At 41.5% G+C, this 21611-nt stretch overlaps 1 protein-coding gene across 1 annotated transcript in view; it reads right to left on the bottom strand.

The window, feature by feature from the left end:
- kcnk9 (potassium channel, subfamily K, member 9) overlaps positions 1–14555 on the bottom strand; it is a 56233-nt gene extending 41678 nt beyond the window's left edge. Inside the window, exon 1 of the mRNA XM_043688249.1 lies at positions 12480–14555. Within this exon, the coding sequence (XP_043544184.1) occupies positions 12480–13029 (550 nt within the window). The 5' untranslated portion in view covers positions 13030–14555. The remainder of the gene's footprint in view (positions 1–12479) is intronic.
- Positions 14556–21611: the final 7056 nt, after the last annotated feature.

Below are 21611 nucleotides of genomic sequence, written 5' to 3'. Positions count from 1 at the left end.
TCTGGCTTGGAAAGGTATTTTGCTAATTTTCCACCTAGGTTCCCAAATTCAATTGTAGGACCAAATGCCCCTTACTATGTCTTAAGCACTAATGTCAATTACGACCTCTGGTAATTCACCTTCCTCCAGAGGATTGGCCAATTGGCAACAACTTTATACCCCTACCATTTTACAAACATCAGGATGAACCCGGACAATGTAGTTGTCAGCCTTATTGGCTGATCCATGGTCAATGAAGAAATAACTGTTGCTTTAGTCATCCTCATGGCTCCAAATTTGCCACTGTAAGTTTCAGCCTCCCAGTTTCAGAGCCTGCCTTCCTTACTCCAGCACACTAAAATGATCTTGCATGACCTTCAAGGATTCATGAAAATACAGAAGGTGCTGGAACAGTTCCCTCAGTGGTTGCTTTTACAGCTGATGATGAATGTTTGGTTAGGATGCCAGCCAAAAGGCAATCTGTAACCAATGCTTAGCACACTTTATATGCCACAAGATGATTGATTTGGTGATGTTTTGATGACCCTGAAGGATAGAAAGATATGAAAAATGCAATATATACAATTGTGCATCAACAGCAGCTACCTCTATCAACGGCATTGCCAAGGTAGCTAAGGTGGCAGATTTTGGTATCAGTTAAGGTGGACCAGCAGATCTCTGTTGTGAATAGTAGTCCACTTCATGAGCATTCTTAATTGATCAGTGTCAGTAAAGTTGTTCCCCAGTTCCTACCATCCATCCAGACAGATTTGAGATTCATTTTGAGCTTGATGGCAAGACAATCTGAGATTTGGTTACACTCCAGCCACTTATTTAGAAGTTTCCTAAGAACAAGAGGATAACTAGAAACTTGATGGTGATACTGACAAGTTTCTTGGGTTATTGAGCTACTGAGCATTACAACATACTTATCTTAAATCATGACAACCAATGTGTATTCTTAGAAGGAGTTTGTATCATCATAGAATATATACTTTAAAACATTTATTTTCTTAGGTACTTTTAGGTTGATTAGAAATCAATGTTGTGTGCCAACAAGCTGCTTCTGTTTACGCATAATCATGAAGTAATTTTCCTTTTTTAGCTAAATATCACACAACACCAGCTCCGAATCCTTTTTTAGCAAATTCCTTAACTGTTCTTCAAACATGGGACTTCGTTTTATAAGCAAAAGCGCAATTAAAATGCACATATCACATTCTTACACATGCCCTTTGTTTTCAGAAAGAGAAATGCTTCATGAATGATTGCAATTTTGCAATGATATGTCATGAAAATGAAAAGTAATTCATTCATCCAATTTATGAAACATCAGATATTAATATTGGTACATAATAACCACAGAATCCACCACTGCAAGACAATATATGTCACAGCCTAACACCTAAATATTGTATGATGTATAATAATGTTGCATATTAAAAGAAAAGTTTGAAAAAATTTGTGTGATACAATGATGTTGGAGCTTAAAAATGTCAATGAGTGGTGGCATAAATTAGTAACTGCGCAAGATTTGCTAAAATTAGTGAGTTCCTGATTTTAACCTGACCAAAGTAAGGAGGATTCTACACAATCATATATCCCAGAGCAGTGTTCACAACAACATTGCATTCTAAATATCCTCTTATGCTGTTGTGAACATAAATTAGAATATAACAGTAGTAACAGCTGACAGCAGGAACCAAGTGGTTGTGATGAATTATGCACACACATCAACATGTTACAATTATGAGGCACTATGTGTTAACATTTACAATATCACGGAGCCTCTCCCATGACTACAGCAACTCAAATGAATTGAGTAGCTGGATTTTATGCCCCCTGCTGGCATATTTGAAAGCTGAGGGGTGGGATGTGTTCAACATTATTCTGCACAAATTACTCCCATCTCTGTTTGTTACTTCCACATCCGCCCCACTGGAGCTTCCACCCATTGCCCTTGCTGGGGTCTGGCTGACTTTCTTCCAACCTGACAAGAGTGCCTCACTTAGTTTGGTGGTCCAGTCTCCACCAATGTTCCTCATTTGGGATTAGCTACACTCTTAGCAGTGGCCACTATTCCCATGCAGCTATCTAGAAAGCTACTAGCCATTTGACTTGGGGTAGAAGTATTACTCTGAGGCAAGTAATGGCCCAACAACAAAAATATCCACTTGGATTTCCTTTGAAGGCTGGGTCACTCCCAACATTTAGTTAGGTAGAGGGATATCACATCCACTCAGAATTACAGCCAAGGCTTCTGTGGAGTAAAGGAGGAAAGATTAGATAGTGCCCCATTGACTCTCATATACCAATGATCAGTTATATTGCTAAAATCAATAGTGAATCTTCCCATGTTATAGCTAAGGGTAATTTCTTCCGGTTTCACAGAGGGCTTCTCTCCATGAGGCGTAGTCAGGTTTTTCAAGATTGTCCTAAAGTCTCTTCATTCACCACCTACCACGTTGCTACAGCAACTCTCGTCCAATGCAGTACTGATTCTCCAACATGTCATAGCTGCAAGTAATCACCTTTGTCAGAGTAAGAGCATATGCTTCCCTCAGTTGAGTAAAAAATTGAAATTTAAAACTAATTTTAACAAAATCCTTGATTTGCCAGCTGTTTCACTACTTCAGAAAGAACAACTTAGGCTGCTTGATTATATCTATGTTGTTGGATGTCTGTTAATTCCCTTGACCTGCGTTAGAATCGATCGATATTAGAAAAGGAAAAATCCACACCATAGCGGTAGATGTATCAGTGGACAGTTTTCCTAAATGTGTGCATTAAACACCATCATTTCACTATTAAATTGTTCAAATTTGGATGGACTTTTCAACAACATTTGTTTTGTATTGGGTCAAAAAGGATGAGATGGTAATTTATTATAAAAGCATTTACTACACACCATGCATGTTCAATAAATGATAAAAATGATGAATGCCCAAACATCAAAGATTAGATATTCCACAATGAATTCTTATTACTGAACCTATAAGCAATGGAATTATAGTACTACAAGTTCTTTACTGTCATTCTCCATTAATCATTATATTTCAACAAATTCTGTGCTCCAGAACTTTGCACACCCCTAGCCAAGCTGTTCCAGAAAAACTATGAGACTGGCACCTACCTAGCCACTTGGGAAATTGCCCAGCTATGTCCTGTACAGAAAAAGCAGGGCACACACAATCCAGCGCATTACCAGCCCACCTGCCACTCTGAATCATTGGTAAAGTGACAGAAAGGGTCATCAACAGTGCTATCAAGCATCACTTGCTTAACATTAACTTGCTCATTGACATTCAGCTTGGGTCCTGCCAGGACACTCAGCTCCTAACATCATTAGTGGCCAGGATGGTGGCACAGTGGTTAGCACTGCTGCCTCATAGTGCCAGAGACTTGGGTTCAATTCCCACCTCAGGCGACTGCCTGTGTGGAGTTTGCACGTTCTCCCCGTGTCTGTGTGGGTTTCCTCCTGGTGCTCTGGTTTCCTCCCACAGTCCAAAAATGTGCAGGTTAGGTGAATTGGCCATGCTAAATTGCCCGTAGTGTTAGGTGAAGGGGTAAATGTAGGGGAATGGGTCTGGGTGGGTTGCGCTTCAGCGGGTTCGTGTATACTTGTTGGGCCGAAGGGTCTGTTTCCACACTGTAAGTAATCTAAATCTAAATCATTAAAGTCTTAGTCAAAACATGTTCAGAAAATCTAAATTCCAGAGGTGAGTTGAGAGTGCCTTCCTTTGATATTAAGGCCTCATTTGACCACATGTGATATCAGGGAGTTCAAACAAAATTGAGTCAATGGGAATTGGGGGAAACTGCCCTGGTTGGAGTTGGAGCTGGCACAAAGGAAGATGCTTGTTGTTGGAGGTCATTTCCAGTACATCTCTGCAGGAATCCCTCATGTCCTAGACCCAACCACCTTCAACTGCTTCCTCCTTCATACGGTTAGAAGTGGGGATATTCGCTCATGGTTGCTCAATGCTCAGCACCATTCACAGCTCTTCAGTTACTGATGCACCAATCTGCCACAAGATCTGGAACATATTCAGGCTTTAGCTGACAAGTGGCAGGTAACATTCAAGCCATGCAAATGCTCGGCAATGACATTTTCCAATCCATAGCCCCACTATCAACAAGGTACAAGTCGGTAATGTGATGGTAAACTCCCCACTTGCCCAATGAGTGCAGTTCCAACAACACTGATGCTTGACACCATCCAGGACAAATTAGCCACTTGATTGGCACCACATCAACATTCAGTGCCTCTACCACTGATGCTCAATAGCAGCAGTGTGTACCATCTACAAGATGCAGTGCATACCATCTACAAGATGCAGTGCAGACATTCGGCAAGGTTCCTTAAACAGTCACCTGTAATTTACCATGACCACTCCCACGAGAAGGGCAAAGACAGAAAGGGCAAACCACCATCTGCAATTTTCTTTCCAATCTACTCACCACCCTGACTTGGGAAAAATATTGTTGTTTCTTCAGTATTGCTGAATCAAAATCCTGGAATCCCCTCCATTATAGCTTTGTGGGTGTATCTACAACAAATTGACTGCAGTGGTTCATGAAGGATGCTCACCATTAACTTTCAAGGGCAGCTAGAAATAGGCAATAATTGCTGGCCCAGCCAGCAATGCCCGTATCTTGTAAGTGAATGCAAAAGTAATGCTTGGCATTTGCCAAGGTAGAGAATCTGAGCCTGAAACCTTCTGTTCAAGGAGCAACCACTGTTGTTTTCAATTATGCTACAAGCAACAGAGATGAAATAGCAGTGAATACATCTGGGTTGGGCAGGGTAAGTGCTCTATTCTATGAGAGAGAGAAGGCTTTGATTTCAAACAATGTGAGGCCCTACAATTGACAACACCATTACCTGTGAAACATAAGCATACATGCTTTGAGAATCTTAGACATGTGTGGTCCAGATCCTAGCATTATACACTTTTGAGCATGTCATCCAAGGTAACAATGATAAATTGTAAAGCCTGTCAAGCTGAAAAGATGGAGTCTACTTCCCAAAGTAGCAATTGCCTGTGATATGCCATTACCTACACATGGTGCAGGAGCTCTTCACTTCACACCTTGTCTATTTGAGTGTTGTGTAGTTCTAATGATGGATGAGATCTATATCTTCAATGATGTAGTTGTGGCTGGACAAAGTTTTGCACTTGCACTTAATAGTAAAAACAGGACATAAATTTAGAAAAGCTGGAAGTTTACTTTCACAGATACCTCATCCATACCACCTATGCCATTTCAGAAGGTTAAAAATCATTTTTTTCTCATCCACTGTGTCTTGGTGCATTCCTGGGTTCTGCAGACAGGTGGATGAAGCCTGCTCTCCAGTAGAACTTATTGGCCTTGTAAGTTTTATTGCACAACCCCAAGGGTGAGGAGGGGAGTGATTCCATCCAGAGGGCCATATATGCCGAATGTATCCTGCCCAGAGGTTTGAACTCTCACAGGCCTGAATGTAGCAGATAAGGTGAAGATGGAAAGCCCAACATTTTTGGTGTGTCTAGAGAGGAGACTTCTGGGCAGTGTGTGTGGTTTCTCTTTCACCTGGGTGCCTACTGGCACCACCCTGTCTCTTATTGAGCAATGGGCACCAAGAGGCAAGGTCATGGTCCTACATCTCCCTGTGAGCTTGCCATTCCTGCTGAGTGATGACGTGGGTTCGAGCCCCAGACTGGGTGCCTTCTTTTAGAAACTCACTTTCCAAGGTGGATCCCTGCTCTCCATTCCGCTGGCAATGTCACCACCCAAAACAGGGTATCTCTCTCTCTCTCTCTCTGTGTTGTATGTGTGGACATCCAGCAAGATTTTGAGATTATTGGACCTGGTTCTTCATGACAGCTGTCAGCCTGTCCATGGAGGCACCCATTCAACAGCGTGCCTGATCCGCAGTCCGGCGTCCTTTGTGTTAAGTTGTCCGGTGACTTTGACAAACCGGACTCCTGCGTCACCTTATGCAAATGTAGGAAGTCTCTAATTGCTGACACCATGAGGTACTCTCCTGCCTGGGGCTGAGTAGGTGCCTCATCTTAATAGTCATAACCAGGGCATTTCTCCCTAGGCGAGCTATGGAGATACGGCAGTGAGGAGATCAGGGCGAAGGGCTTTTGACTCTAAACTAAAAAAAATGCCTATCTAGCTGTCAGTGCCTGAGATGATGAAGGAAGCAGAAGGTAGCCTTGCCTGGGCTTCCACTGACGACATCTTTAGATCGTCAACCATGAAAAGACTATCTTAAGAATGCGATTCTTTTTCACCACAATGGGGAAATTTGACATTTCACGAATATAAATTACATTATCAGGGTCACTGTCGCTATTGAGCGGTAAAAATCCACTTGCATCTAAATAATCAATATATGGGTGTTATAAGATCAACTGCATAGAAAGGTGATTTCTCCTCAACTTATTTATCTTATTTTAGTACAGCCTGCAGTGACTCCGACAGCACACCATTGCTTATGAATGAGTGCTGGAATCCACCTGTGCACAGTTAAACATAGAATTTAGAGATCGCCTTTTTATATTTAACTGTGCATGTGCGGCTTCCAGGACTTGTTGTTTGTTGTGAAAGAGTAATTACTATGAATAGAGTTTCACCATTATTACTTGGAACCATTGAAGAATATGGCAACTGTGGCTGCTGAGGCCTATAAAATTGCAGAGATGAACATGTGTGCATATGAAAGGAGGCACAAGCTGCGTGTAGTGTGCAAGCATTTAAAATGTATGTGAATGAGATCGAGATAGAAGTATAGTGTGTGTATGCGTGCGTGTATCCGGCGAGAGAGTTGTGCATAGGCAGTGTATGTGTTTGCAAGTGTTTCTTGTTTCCAATTCATGAGAAAAATGGATTAGAACAGAAAACCATTCGGATGCCCGTTCCTAGCATGAACTGGGAGGCACCGTAATCAAAGTATTTCAACTATAATGACCAGAGCGGGAGATACTTGGGATTGACGAGGCTATCCCAGATCACAAGCAATGGAAGTTTGAATAAGTCCTAAGTTCCAACTGGAAACCAGTGCATTTTAATGCTTTTAGTGGGGGGCGGGGGGGGGGGGGGGGGGGATGGGTGCGCAAATGTACATGACGGTCGACCGCTTTATGCTTCTGATTGTGAAGTGAGATTTGTCACCGCTTTGTTCAAACGCTTTCTTTGTCATCTAGATAGGTATGAAGAGGAGGCAGGGAACATTAGTTTAGCGATGCATGTACTTTTCAGATGAGTTGGAGAAGACCCGCTATTCACTGTCAAACAATTCTTCGGTAATGTAAATTCAACCTTTCTTTTGACCAGTCTCCGCTATTTTACTCTGAGAGTGGCAATTGTATGTTTTTTATACATTTTGAAACACTAACATTTTCTGCTGAAAATGAAAAACGAGCAAGATTTATGACAAAACACAATCACGAGATGGAGTGACTTAATTTGAAGATTGCATAACAGAACGAAGAGGAACGCGGAGAGATAAGGACGAGATAAGTCAGGAAAGGGGAGGAAGAGAATCGATAAGGATGAGAGGGTATAGGAAGAGAGACGTGTATGATTGCAAAAAAAAAACACTGGCTGAAACGGGATGAGGGTTATGGATAAGAAGATCGCAAAGAAAGACAATTTATTGGGTTCGAGTTGAGATGAATCCACTGGATCAGCCAGAAACCTTCAAACAAAGATTCAGGAGAGTATTATGCAAAACGCCTGAATTTAACTCATCCTTGGCTACGTTTATGGAAAAAAATAAGCACAAGCCATAAGTCATTTTACAGGTCTCCATCCCCAAGTAATGAAGTTCTGCTGGAACTCAGAGAGCTTCCATCCCAAACCGAAAATCCTCAATCAGAACACGACGGAAAGTCTCCTCATCCTAATCCAGTAGGGATACAGATCGACTTGAAAGCATATCCCAATAAAGATAACTTTTGAACGTATCACACTGGAGTTTTAATTTGTATTCAGAGTATTAACTGCATGACAATGCCAGTGGGTTTAGAAGATTGGGAAACAAATCTCACCTATGATCATGTTTAATTAAACTATTAGAATGAATCTGCTTTTCTAAATATTTAATCTAAGGTAAGTTGACAGCAGTGATACTGAGATAGGACAAAAGATAGAGAGAGGAAAAAAGTTGTTAACTATCGACCACAATATAAACGAGGAATGGAAACTATTCTTGGATTGTCAGCATCTGAGGAAGCGATTGTGTCAAGTTAAAACGCAAAATTGGCTTGTGTTGGGAATTGGACCATCAATTGAAGGTGAAAGAAAAATTACGTAGGATTTCAGGTAATAAGCGGGCACTTGCTAAATTGTTCTTGCAGAGAGTATAGATCCGTCAGACTTAAGGGCCTCCTCTTGTGCAGAAACCATTCTATGGTTTCACTGTGTTCGTAAATCGGGGCAAAATTAAGAATCTCCACTGTCTTTCTTCTCAGTTCCAGGATAAGAAGGACATGGTGACAGTCTGAAGGAATTCAAAAATCTGAAGTGATAAAACTAATGGAGATGTATCCCTGTGCGCACAGTTGTACCTTTAAGTGGAAAAGTATCTCTCACTTTATTGTCACCATCTTCTAATTTCAAATTTGTTGCTTTCTGCTTGTTTGATAAAGTCAAATTGTTAAACTTAAAATCAAAGAAAGAATTGCGGATGCTAGAGATCTTTCTCTGTCCCACTGGGCTGTATCTCCGCCTATCCGCTCACCTCTCCTTCCATTCTATCACAACCCCTTCTTCAGCGTAAATGCCACTTCTTCCTAGCTGCTATCAGTTCTGATGAAGAATCAGCGGACTCGAAACTTTAATTCTGCTTTCTCCCCACAGATACAGCCAGAGCTGCTGAGTTTTTCCAGCAATTTCTGCTTTTGTTTCGAATTGTCAATTGCTACCTGATGATATGAAATAGGAGTTCTGCGAAATGTCTCCCTACCTTCCAGAACAATCGAACAAAAATCCAGGCTATCAATTTAATATTGCAATTTGCATTCTTCAAGACTGTTCGCTGGTGGAATCTTCATGTGCAGCAAGGAAATCACCCTCTTCCCACCATCCTTAATCATCTATCTTCCTAACTTCCAGTTCCCTTCTTGAACAGATATTTATCTAGCTCTTTAACAAACCTGTCAGCAGATAAAGTCATCAAAAGCTTACTCTAGGAATCGAGTTCACATATTTACTAAATCTTCAGTCTTTCTTATTAATGTCCCCTGCTTTAATGATTAGGGGAGATGACGTTGAATTAGAAAAAATGTCCAGGGAACAAATTGACGCGTTAGGTCTTCTCAAAACCTGCAGTGCAGTCATATTTTCTGTATCTCTTTAGAAAGCGAGGCATTTGTCCCTGGATCTATCCCTTTTTCATCTATTTATCAGGTATTTATCAGGTCTCTTCAGCAGTTACTAGAAAATGTTATTTATTACATAATTCCTCACGCCTAACACTTATTTGCAGCTAGCTTGAGTGAGATATGGTTCAAAAAACAAAGCTAACAACGCTCCAACTAACTCTAATATTGCTCTGACAACACTTATCGACAAGATACACTGCAGCAACTCAACAAGGCTGCTGCAACAGCAACTTCCAAATCATAGCTCCTGCCATCTAATAGGAGAAGGGCAACACATAACGCGGAAATATCACCACCTACAAGTTCTTCTCCAGGTTACACATCATCCTGCATTGGAACTATATCGTTGTTCTTTCGTTTCCATTAGGTTAAAAACATTTGGAATAGCACTGTACGTGTCCCAACAGCCCAAGCATCGCTGTAGTTTAAGAAGGGGGGGTGACTTATATATTTTAAAGACAATTAGAGATGGGCGACCCATATCCTGTGAAAGAATAAAAGTGCAAATCAGTTTTGAGATTAAAGAGAACTAGACGCGTTGCCTGTATCGAGAAGAAACAAAAGTTTCCTGAAGTTTATTAGTTCTAATCGATATCATTTTTGAAATAGAAAGAGCATTTAAGATATGGGGGCTGGTGGAGGACAGTGGTTGCGGGGACAACATTTTAAATGTTAAATCTTCTCATACGAGGGCGCTACAGTTTTCTTACCACTAAGTTTGACACCTCTGAACCACTTGCATTCACAAGCATAAGTCGTGCACGAGAATACAGTTCAGGTAATTACAGTTTGTTTCTATCCTAACCTGGTTTAAATAACTAAATACGCTGATTATAGCCATGAGTTTTCAAGCGCATGATAGTTTCTAATTTAAGTAACTGAATCAATATCTATTGAACTCTTAATCAAGTATGAAAGTAATTCTGAAACTCTCCGCTTCGTGCAGTGTATTCCAAGCAAGAAGGCATGCAACATCTATTCGATGCACAAAAAAAATTAAAAAGTACACATTGCAAGTGTGACTATTTGGTACAATGGATACATCCCCCAAATACAATAATTCTAGACGTACAAGGATCTCCAAAGTGATGAGGATACGAGAAGTCTCTAGTCAAATAATCAGCACCTGAACCTGGCTGGAAACCCCTCCGAGCTCTGACACTGTTGTGATTATAACTTAACTGCATTGCTAAGCCTCGGCTTGTTGTCGGTAATTCAATAAGCAGCGTTGGTGGAAACATTTAAAGCAATTAATTAGGGAAAGTCAGTGGATCGAGTGACGGGTAGTCAGGAGGAAATGTCAGTTCAGACGCTTTGGGTTCAGCAAAGAGGGGCAGCTGTCAGAGCAAAGATGGTTCACAGGAGCTTCAGAACAAATTCCAAGAAAGATATTCATTCAGTTGGGGTTCCATCTTTCGTATTCCTCAAAAAAGTATTAAAAATGTAAAATAGCAACTTGCAGTTTAAACGCGCCGTGAAACAACACGAAGTGTTTATAATGTATTGCTCTGGAAGTCATAGGGAAATAAAGAACTATAACAAAATGGCGAGAATGGCCCAAATGGATGCTAAGTTGGTGCGACCACGTTAAATCCAATCTAACATAAGGAAGTCAATATGTGAGATTTATATTTTTTATTGCAGTTTTATTTCACAGAAGTTAAGTTCCCCTGTCTGTTTATGAGATCACGGATGATATGACAGTGAATCACCTCATCCTATCACCAACCTATACCACCCACACCTTCCTCTACTCTGGTGCTTTTTAGCAAAATGTTTATTGTTGTAATTCAAGAGGCGAAATACTTACCTGATGTATCCCAGGTACTGGATATCACTGCAATACTTTACCCCAAACACTGAACCACTGCATTTGGTGCAGTACGAGATTGATCTACCCGACTCTGGGCCAAATATTAACAAACACCTCCTTTAAATCTAAACATATCTCGCTCTAATCTTAAAAAAGTTTAATTGCTCAATATCTTTCTTCTCTTGTAGTTCTATCAGCAATTAGTAGGAGTTAAATGTTCAGTTTCTTTGTACACACTCTGCAACTGTACCTTAACTGAAAACTATGTTGTGCACCTCATTGAATATCCTACTATGTGGAAGTCTATTTCCTCCTTTTCCATAGCACGTCATCTTTCGCGTTTGCTGCACTGCACACACGCGGGAAGCAGTTTTATTCTATTTTGCTCACATTGCGGTTTTCTTGAAAGCGTTGCAAATCCATTTGGCTTGTCATTTTGGACTTTGCGAAGCAACAAATTTCGCAGCCAGTCAACATACTAAATAGAACTTCTCCTACCACCACAACCTGGGTCTCCCCTCTACCCTATACCGCACCGTCTCGTCTTACACTTTACAAACACGTTTGTAATCTCCTATTTGGATCTTCAAAAGGCAACATGCACTCCTGCTGCGTTAAGTGCCACCAGATGGTTTAGTACTCTGAATGCAACAGGACTCAAGTTCCGTGCAAAGACTGGATGGAGCAGATACGAGTGTAGTTTCGATTTGATCAGGAGTCCTGGTACCACGAGGACTATCCATGCAGAATCACTCAACAATGTGTGTGATGACCTTATGATCTGAATGCGTTTAAACATGCACTGATGTAAATTAGGCATGATCTTATCAAGCGAATCACGTTTAGTAATCAAGAAGCCGAAAGTCAGGGTGAAAGCCAGAGTGTCTGGCTCTATAACTGAAGTAGTGAGTCTGTTAAGCAGTCTTTCAGTGAAATTGTACTCGCAGTTCATTTACAGACAATGCACAAAGACGATGAGCTCTGTTTGTAACTGCATTCAGTGCACTATCCCCATGGACACTGTTTACACTAGATTTGGAGTTTAGAGTTTGAGTAAGGTCGTGTTTATCATCGGTTCCATTACGAGACAGACTTTAAATAGATTTGTATTTCTGTCGAACACGATCTTTAGAAAAGCCTCATCCCCGTGAGAAGACTTCTGTTGCTACCCTCAGAAGTGCCAAGCCATCAAACCCCATCTTGGTTTTAGGGGTTTCCCTCCCAGTTTGTCGCTGTTCTTTCAGCACTAAGGACAGCGTCGGTCTGTATGTATGTGTGTTTCAAAGTGAAATCACAAAGCACATCCTTACCTATAGTAGTGATCACTGTAATAGCAAAATAAAAGGAACCGGCGAATTTCCATTGAACTCCTGCTCTGTGGGGCTCCGCTTGCATGATGATCACTTCCAGTTGCTTGTAATCTTCATCGCTAATGTTATACTTGCCCTTGAGCCCGATCTGCTGTTCTTTCAGCTTTCCACCCTGCTCCATTTCAAACTCGGACTCGAGGGCATCGAAGACAGCGGCTCCCACCAGCAGGTAAGTGAACGTGCAGATGATCAAGGATAGAGTTCGCACGTTCTGCCGCTTCATGGCCTCCAAAAAGCGGCTTGTGAGCGGCTCATGTCCGCTCTCCCTGCTATTCTCCAAACGGGCGAGGTCCACCGAGAAAGCCCGGGTACAGCAGCCAGGATCCCGGCAGCGGCTGGTTAAGTTATCCGCGATGTACTGGTCCTCGTCGATGGCTTTCTCGGGGGCGGACAAGCAAAGCAAGCTGCTCGATCGCCGGGACCAGGATCCCTGCAATCTAACTCTGCGCAAGACCTGACCAAACCAAGTCGTCCCAGTGCGCAGGGCCATCAAAACAGCACGCTTTAGGTGGGGGGAGAATGCTTTTCTTTCAGCGATCTGTTCACAAAGGATGCGATCGGGTGCTGGAAAGCCGTGTAATTTGCGTCAAAGCCCGCTGGTGACAGTGGAGAAATGCTGACGGGGGCTTTGCACTGAGTGGGTTTGGCGGAGTCCTCAGCGATCTGGGTGGGATGCCCACCAAGTTAGGGTGGGTGTGATTGCTGGAGAGCTTTACCTCCCCCGGGTCGCCTGTGCTCGCTAACCACACCCAGTGGGATCCCAGCCATCGCACATCAGGGTGCTTGTCTTTATTTATTTATTTGTTAATCTGAAGAACAGGTTTTTCCAGATGGATTTTTATAATGCAGAACCACAGCTAGCCGACCGGCTGATGTCATCCTCGTATTTGCACTATCAAACGTGAAAGATGAGAATGAAATAACCCGCTGAAGGGGAGATTAAAGTCAGGTGAATCCGAAAGAATAAGGGCGGGTACAAGCTGAGCGGAAGGCCAGCAACGGGAACTTTCTTACAAAAATTGTCAAATCTTTCAGTTCCTAACTTACCCTCCCCCATCTATTTCTGATTTGACTAGGGCCTCGCAGGGATAGCTTGGGTTAAACGCTCAGGCTAACTTGATATTGATTATAATGGTAATGGGGGCAGAATTAGTAGGTTTCTTTTCCATGTTATATTTAATGTGCAGTCGATGTTGTGTCATTCCTGCTTTGAATTGTAGGGCTGCAATTGTCGCCCTCAAGCATGATTTCTTTTATGAATGCACGGTCAACTGGGCAGACTGTATGTTATACTGAGCACGGCTTTTGATTACCAGGTCCAAACGTATATCTATATCCATGTGCTATTAAATGGTTTTAAACATAAGTACATGGGAATCATCAGTCTCGGTAGTTTGATTCCTACAAACATGTGATTTCGATTCCCTGGCATATCATTTCGACTTAAGGAAAAACAAGTATGGAATGAAACAGCAGTAAAACAGAGCCCAAAGCGGCGCGGTACCTCATTGAATTGAACAACTGCAAGGACCTGGCTTTGAATCACAGATAAACACCAGCCCAAATAAGACGTTAATGTTAGTTCTGTGAAAATATATAGAAGAATCCGGCAAGTAAAACCCCAGAAACATTTTGGGATGGTTGGAGACAGCGGGGAATGATCCGAAAGTTTTGCACATAATTACTCGTAATCTGACTTCAGAGTGGTGTCAATGTAACTCCTGTTCTATCAGTTTCTCCCCCGAGGTTACTTTGTTCATTTAATCTCATAGGGAAGTGAGCGAAGTCAACTTGTTCAAAAGCTACACACTATTTTAAAAGTATGATACTTCTTTTCGTGAGAAAATAAATCTTCTTAAGATGATGTTAGATAATAGATAATTCAGTCTATATTTTGTGTACAATTATAGAATGAAGTGTAATCTCGATTCATGCTTCGTGTTCATTGGTCGCGTAATGTCTTTATGAGGATGAAACAACGGTGTAGCTGATAAACTTGGAGGAACACATCTGTTGTAAATAAGGATCCAGTTTTTGCATTTGACTGTTTTTACAGGAGTCATGATTCATGCAAGATCAAAATGCAGTCTCAAAATGGCGCTGATATTTTGGAACCATGTGTGGGAAAAGGTAATTAGTCTAATAATAAATTGCAGTCTAAAAAGAGTAGAAACCACGTTGTATCTTTGTTGTCTCTGAACTGTCCATGGTGCCGAAATACAGCGAAAGTCCGAGCTCCAGGGCGGGGCTTTCCTACAGCGCGTCATCGGCAGCGGAAGAAATTGACATCATGGCTGGGTTAGATGAAAATGAAAAGATACAGGAAGAGGGTCGGGAAATGGTGTAGCCGAGTCAGCCTTCTCTCTGCTGAGTCAGCGGCTGCACAACGGCATTAGCCGCTAAAACTTCAACCAGTTTTAAACAGTTCGCTTCATCAGGGCAGGCTCAGGCGCGCTGTAGATTAACAAGTTACCGTCTCCACGACCAAGACTCTTTTTTTAAAATGTCAGCAAACCATTCAAAATACAGCGCGCTGCGCTGTTACTTTTAAAGTGCATCTTGTGTTTGAGGGGATTGTTTAATTTCAGGTGAACAGTTCAACAGCTATTTGAAGTTGTAAAATGATCATTCTCTAGCGTAACCCACGAACAATACTGATATCCCATACTGATACTAGGTACATTTGTTCCCACATCGTTTTGAATATCATTTAAGCTGAATCCATGGAGAATATATATTGACCAACATTAACAGGCGTGATCAACAAGATTTCTGTTACTACAACCATATTACTTCAAGCTAAGATTGAAATAGTCCATGCCGAGGAGTTAAATACATTTAAGTGCCCTACTCGCAGAAATATAAGACGTCCCTTTTCTTGCGTTCAGATAGCAATCCGTACTCGCAGTGATTGTCCTTTGACTTTTCAAGGCAAGGTGAATTACTTCCAATAGCCAACGACACAGTGAGTTTAATCTGCTTTTAGTTTGCTCTAGGCTGCGAAACTAAAAAAAAGCACTGCAATGAAAATTCTAAATTCCTCGTCTATTTTTGTAATCGATTGATCCATTTGCCCTTAAAAGGCTGAATTTGAAACAAATACGGGTTTGAGTTAAAGGAATTGCAATGTTCATTAATCTCCTTGTTGATGACTATTCTGAGACCCACACAGTCAAGTGTGGTAGAAGAGTTGATATTTATGTATTTACAAACATGCACACGTTCTCACAATGACCGGAGTAGATGGTGCGGCGTGCAGTTTGGTATCATTGTTATTATTATATTTTCTGTGAGGCGCTTGACCTAAGGATAATTCAATTCATTTTAAATCGGATGTGATTTTTTTACGCGCCACTGGACAGTTGCTGTGAAACAGTATATAAATGCAAACGATCTCCCCTGCACCCAGGATTCAGCCCGTAGCTCCGCAAAACAAAACGGAAAAAAGCGGTGTTTGTAGGGAATAGTCACTGTGTGGGTTTTGTCTATTCAAATTACAAGATGAGAACAAATGAACAATTTTGTTTTATGGGAAGGGAGAGTTGTGTTAAGTGCATTAGAGGTGCAAGGTAATCATGAGCCTGGAGGACGTCCATAGTTTTTCTCATCTTGCAAGTGCCCCTTTTTAAAAATACAATTGTGTCGAGGAACAATTATGCCCACACCATTTAGCGATTTAAGGGAAATCTTGTCTAAACTTAACATTTCGCAAGTAAGGGGGCACATCACCCCATAATAAAAAACAAAGCAACGTGTACAGGTCGAGGGGAAGTCTAGGAAGAACAATCCCGAATCTTAGCAAATTCACGACTGGCAAGTTGTTTTCAAGCTTAAACAACTCCATGGATTTACATCTTTTACACTGCTGCACATCATTTTTAAAGTAGAAAGTGTGATTATATACGTTAGCATATTACCATGATGCGGAGCGTTTCAACAGATCATAGAATCCCTTACAGTGTGGAAGCAGACCATTCGGCCCGTCGAGCACACACCGACCCTCTCAAGAGCATCTCACCCAGACCCACTCCCCTACTCTACATTTCCCACGGCTAATCCACTTAGCCTAGAATTTCCTAGACACCATGGGCAACTTAGCGTGACCAATCCACCTAAAAGTCTATCTTTAGACGAGATAAATTAATTCCTACAGCCAGAGAAATCAGGGAGTTAACTGCTGGAAGATGTGCGGTCAACAATGGTTAACTTGATACTTTGGCTTTACATCACCAGTGTAAAATATCGGGTCGTCTCATACATTATTTCGGGTTTGGTTGAAATAGGGGTTGGGAAGGTCTGTGCCAGGAACTAGTTGCCTCAAAATCCCTTGCCATATCTTAGATTGGATAGCAAAACGTGTTATACATGTTTCTCAACATGTGTTGCTCGGGATCTCCTTATAAAGGAAGCAGTCGAGGTAGGGGTAGGAATTAGTTGAGGAGGTATATCCACCTGAGTATTTGTGGCCCAGAACTCCTTATATATAGCTAGATTAACGTTTTCTGCAAATAGAGGTAGTTAAGAGAATGTTAATAGATTGATACCTAGAATGGGGGAGAGGGGAAGGGCTGTTTTATGAGGAAAGATTGGTCAGGGTAAGTTTATAAAATCTTGAGGGTTCTTGGCTGTATGGATATGAAGAGGATGATTCCTCTTATGGGAGAATCTAGAATTAGGGGTCACTGTTTAAAAATCAGGAGCCTACCTTTAAAACAGAAAAGGTGAATTTTATCCCACAAATGAATCTTTGGAATCCTGAAAAGGTGATAGAAGCAAATTCCATGAATATTTTTAAGGCAGAGGTAGATGGATTCTTGTTAATCAAAGGGGGTTAAAAGCTTATAAGAGTTAGGTTGGAATGTGGGTTTGAGGTTACAATCATCTCCGCCGTGATCTCATTCAATGGCAGAGTTGACTTGAGGGGCGTATTCCTGCTTCGAATTCGTATGTTTGCAAGGAGAACCTTTCCGGCGATGTGTGTATTTAAGCAACAGTTGCCTCCAACCATTCTCAAACATATGGCAGACTGAGTAAAGTTATGATCTGTTTAAGGGCAATGATGACTTTATACCAGATTTGCAACTCTTTCATCCTGTTACATTTAAAAATTCAATGGGCCCACCACCAGTTCCCTCCCCGAAAATTTCCGAGACCTTGCATTTTACAGGTATCGTTTTAAGCATAAATATTGCATTTACAATATGTATTATTTTCTAATTAATTTCTAATTCAAAGATCTTTGGAGCAGGTGGAACTTAAAGCCAGACCTCCTGCTCCAGACACTACCACTGCACCACAAAGGCCCAGATATTTACAATAAATATTTTGTCTTATCTGTGGGCCTAGAAATGCAAGAGGCGGAAGATTATCATTTTCAATTTTCCAGATTAGGACTAGGCTTGTAGTCGTTAGTTTGGAAAGCTGAAGAGGAGTATGGAATTGAACCAAGAGCGCGGCTTTGTCTCTTGTACCGTCTGGGTAGACCTTGGGGTTTGCTTGGGCCATTAATATAGAATCAACCATTATCTAATATTGCTCTCACTTGTTTTCCTATCTGAATTACTTTTGCTCTCAATTCACCCTTTCACGAGGTAACTAAATAACTCCAATACTAAAATAGCCAATACCAATGCGCACAGATATCTGTGAAAACAATCGATTTTCTAGTGCCCTAGTGTGCACTGAGGAAATGATGTTCCATTCTAACTTGCTGTACTTATATTGGGTGTTGTAAACTTAACATGTAGTCTCACAATAGTCTATTCTGATTGGATATGTATATTACATCAGAAAGTGTTCCTATTTTAAAATTGGTCAAAAGCGTCCTTCAAATTCTGGCGAAGAACCTTTATGGATCTTTCAATTTGTTATATTTTCGGAACTTTGTCTTTATATTGAATCAGAAATTTTATGCACTGGGAATTAAAATGAAACTAGATTTAATAACAGTTGTCTTTGTCATCAGTTACCGGCATATAACATCATCCAGGATTTTGCTACATGGACAATCTTAATACACAGCCTGAGGCAAAGTCATGAGGTTATATGATTATGGACCCACGTCTAAACGTCTCCTCATATACTTTCGGCAAATGTTCGTCCCTCAACGGGAACATCGAGATTAGTTAGAGTCCTTTCAGATGATTCAGCTGAACATAATATAAAACAGCAACAGGTCAAAGGATTGCAGCCTTCGAAGTGGGAGCCACCTGGGAACTAAGCCGATCATTCTGACTCGGACCAGTAGGCAGCAAGATTGCCTTCTGATATTATGTTTGCATGGAATGCAATTCCATGTGATGGTAGCATACACTAAAATTCTCCTCAAGCTTCTTTGTTAGTTACATGGTTACTACGTGTTTTGCTATTTGCTGACTGCCTGTAACTCTTCTTAAGATGCCCTGGCCAACGAGAAGAGAGAGGCGGTTGTGAAATACTGTACCTGCATCCCGTATACCTATGAATACTTGGGAAGAATTTGATTTCATTTCATAGTATATAGTTTGAGGCTACGAGTGCTTCTGACAGTAGGAAATGATTTAATGAGAAACTTTCGGAAATCATAAAGATAATTAGAAAGGAATATAGTTTGTTACTGTTTGGAGTAGATTTGTGGGAGAACATTCATGTTGAAGACATTTATCCAATATTAGCAATTGGAAGGTAGATTAATTGACCCCTTACTTTGTTCGGAGTGAGTTATTCGGTAAAATTCCATGTGGTCGAGTTATGAGATATATTGCGTTTGTAAGTAAATGATAAAACACTAGATTGGTTATTTGGAGGGGAAACTATCTTAGAGCGGGCGGCATGCTGCGAATATAGTATTTTGTCTTTACTAAAGAAGTTAACTTGGTAGAAAAATGCCTATAATCGATTTTACAAACATTGGAAAAGTAATTAGTGGGTTGCAGGTGTACTTCCTGATAAAACGAGATCCTCCACATATTTCGGAGGTTGTAAAGAAAACGGTAAGCCGCTTTGTGATAAGTAACCGGAATACTCCAGTCAGTAGGTCATATTTCAGAGTAACTAAAGTTATCCCAGAAACTCAATTTAAATTTCAGAATGTGCCCTGGGAAATTATCAAAATGGTATACTGACTTTTGTCAAAGACTACGAAAGTCCATGTCTCCGAATAGATTCACATAATTTAGAGGTACCAGAAATACTTCAGAGATCTATGCAAAGGAGCAAAGATTATGACAAATTTCGACTGCCGGCTTGTTAGTTAAATTGTGATCATAGGTAATCGTTGGCCAAATAATGGCTATGCACCATGTTGTTTCTGTTTATCCATCTTTTGTTTATTCAAAAAGGAAGTGCCGCGGACGCTAGAGAACTGAAATAAAAACAGAAAAGGCTAGAAATATTGGCCTGGCAGCAAGTCGGAGGAGATAATTAGAGCTAATGTTCTAGGAATGTGGCCTTCCCTTAGAACACTTGTCCCAGTACCCTCTCTTTGCCTTACGCATCGTCTTGTTTGACATTTTCAGCATTTCACCCGGCCCCGAACTTCTCGTCTCTTCTTTTCCTCTGCCCCAACTTTTTCCAACTCTGTGGCTCCTTAAAGTTGGTTACTTCTCCAACTTTTCTCAAGTCCTGACGTAGGCCATCGATCTGAATCGTTAACCCTTTCCTTTGTCGTTGATGCTGCCTGGCTTGTTGAACATCAGACTTAGCTGAAACTTTATTGCTGGAACAGCACAGCAGGTCAGGCAGCATCTAGGGAACAGAAGATTCGACGTTTCGGGCACATGCCCTTCTTCAGGAATGAGCAGAGAGTGTTCAGCAGGAGAAGATAAAAGGTAGGGAGGAGGGACTTGGAGGAGGGGCGTTGGAAATGTGATAGGTGGAAAGACGTCAAGGTGAGGGTGATAGGTCGGAGTAGGGTGGAGGCGGAGAGGTCAAGAAGAAGACTGCAGGTCAGGAAGGCGGTGCCGGGCTGGAGGGATTCGGCTGAGACAAGGTGGGGGGAGGGGGGATGAAGAAACTGGTGAAGTCCAAGTTCATCCCCTGTGGTTGGAGGGTTCCCAGTCGGAAGATAAGACGCTCCTCCTCCGACCGTCGCGTTGTTGTGGTTTGGCGGTGGATGAGTCCAATGACCTGCATATCCTCGGTGGAGTGGGAGGGGGAGTTGAAATGCTGTGCTACAGGGTGATTGGGTTGGTTCGTCCGGGTGGCCCAGAGGTGCTCTCTGAATCGCTCCGCAAGTAGGCGGCCTGTCTCCCCAATATAGAGGAGGCCACACCGGCTGCAGCGGATGCAGTAGATGATGTGGGTGGAGGTGCAGGTGAATCCAGACTTACAACGACTTCAGTATTTTGCCCACTGTATTACTTTCTATCCAGCTTTCCTCGTGGCATGGAGAAGAAATAGTGAAAATTGTTATCCCAGTGCTACGTAACTTGGGTTATTCTTGCAACAATCGACCTACCTGTACATTTTGATGGCATCAGAATGGTTGATTTCCGTTTTAGAATCTAACCAGTAGTTGCAATTAATTAAAGGCTATTCTCCAAACTACATTTTATGTGATCCAATATAACGTTACCATTACGTGCATTTGTCAGGGAAAACAAAAATGTTCGGTAAGAAAATTGTACCATAAGAAGTTTGTGGGATCGTCTACATCTTAATTTGTTCTCAAGAATTTACTGCTATATGCCAAACTACCCCGATTACACAACAAATGAGAAATATGTAAAACATTATCGGAAGCAGTATTTGCTTGTAACCAGCGTGCGCTTTTGCGAGATGCTGTGATGTGCTCTGGCCTAGCTGATCTGCTCCTCAAATAAGTAAACTATTAATTTAATATCTCATTCAAACACTGTTATGGAAGAAATTATTTTCTCTCCCTCCTTGTTAAGCCTTTTTTCAGCTTCAAGAAGACGGCAAATCGATGGGCTTCAAAACAAAAGTGGCGTCTGCACACTCGCCAATGGCAAAGCGACAATCACAAGGAAATTCCTGATTTGGCTCACCCCCATTCATCTATGAAAGATGACCATAGTAGAGCATTCAATGATTCTCAAATTAATCAAGTGTTTTGACTATCATAACGCTGAT

The sequence above is a fragment of the Chiloscyllium plagiosum genome, chromosome 4 (genome assembly GCF_004010195.1).
Source record: "Chiloscyllium plagiosum isolate BGI_BamShark_2017 chromosome 4, ASM401019v2, whole genome shotgun sequence".
Lineage (NCBI taxonomy): Eukaryota > Metazoa > Chordata > Chondrichthyes > Orectolobiformes > Hemiscylliidae > Chiloscyllium > Chiloscyllium plagiosum.
The sequence above is the reverse complement of the archived record's forward strand: the minus strand, read 5'-3'. Positions and strand labels throughout refer to the sequence as shown.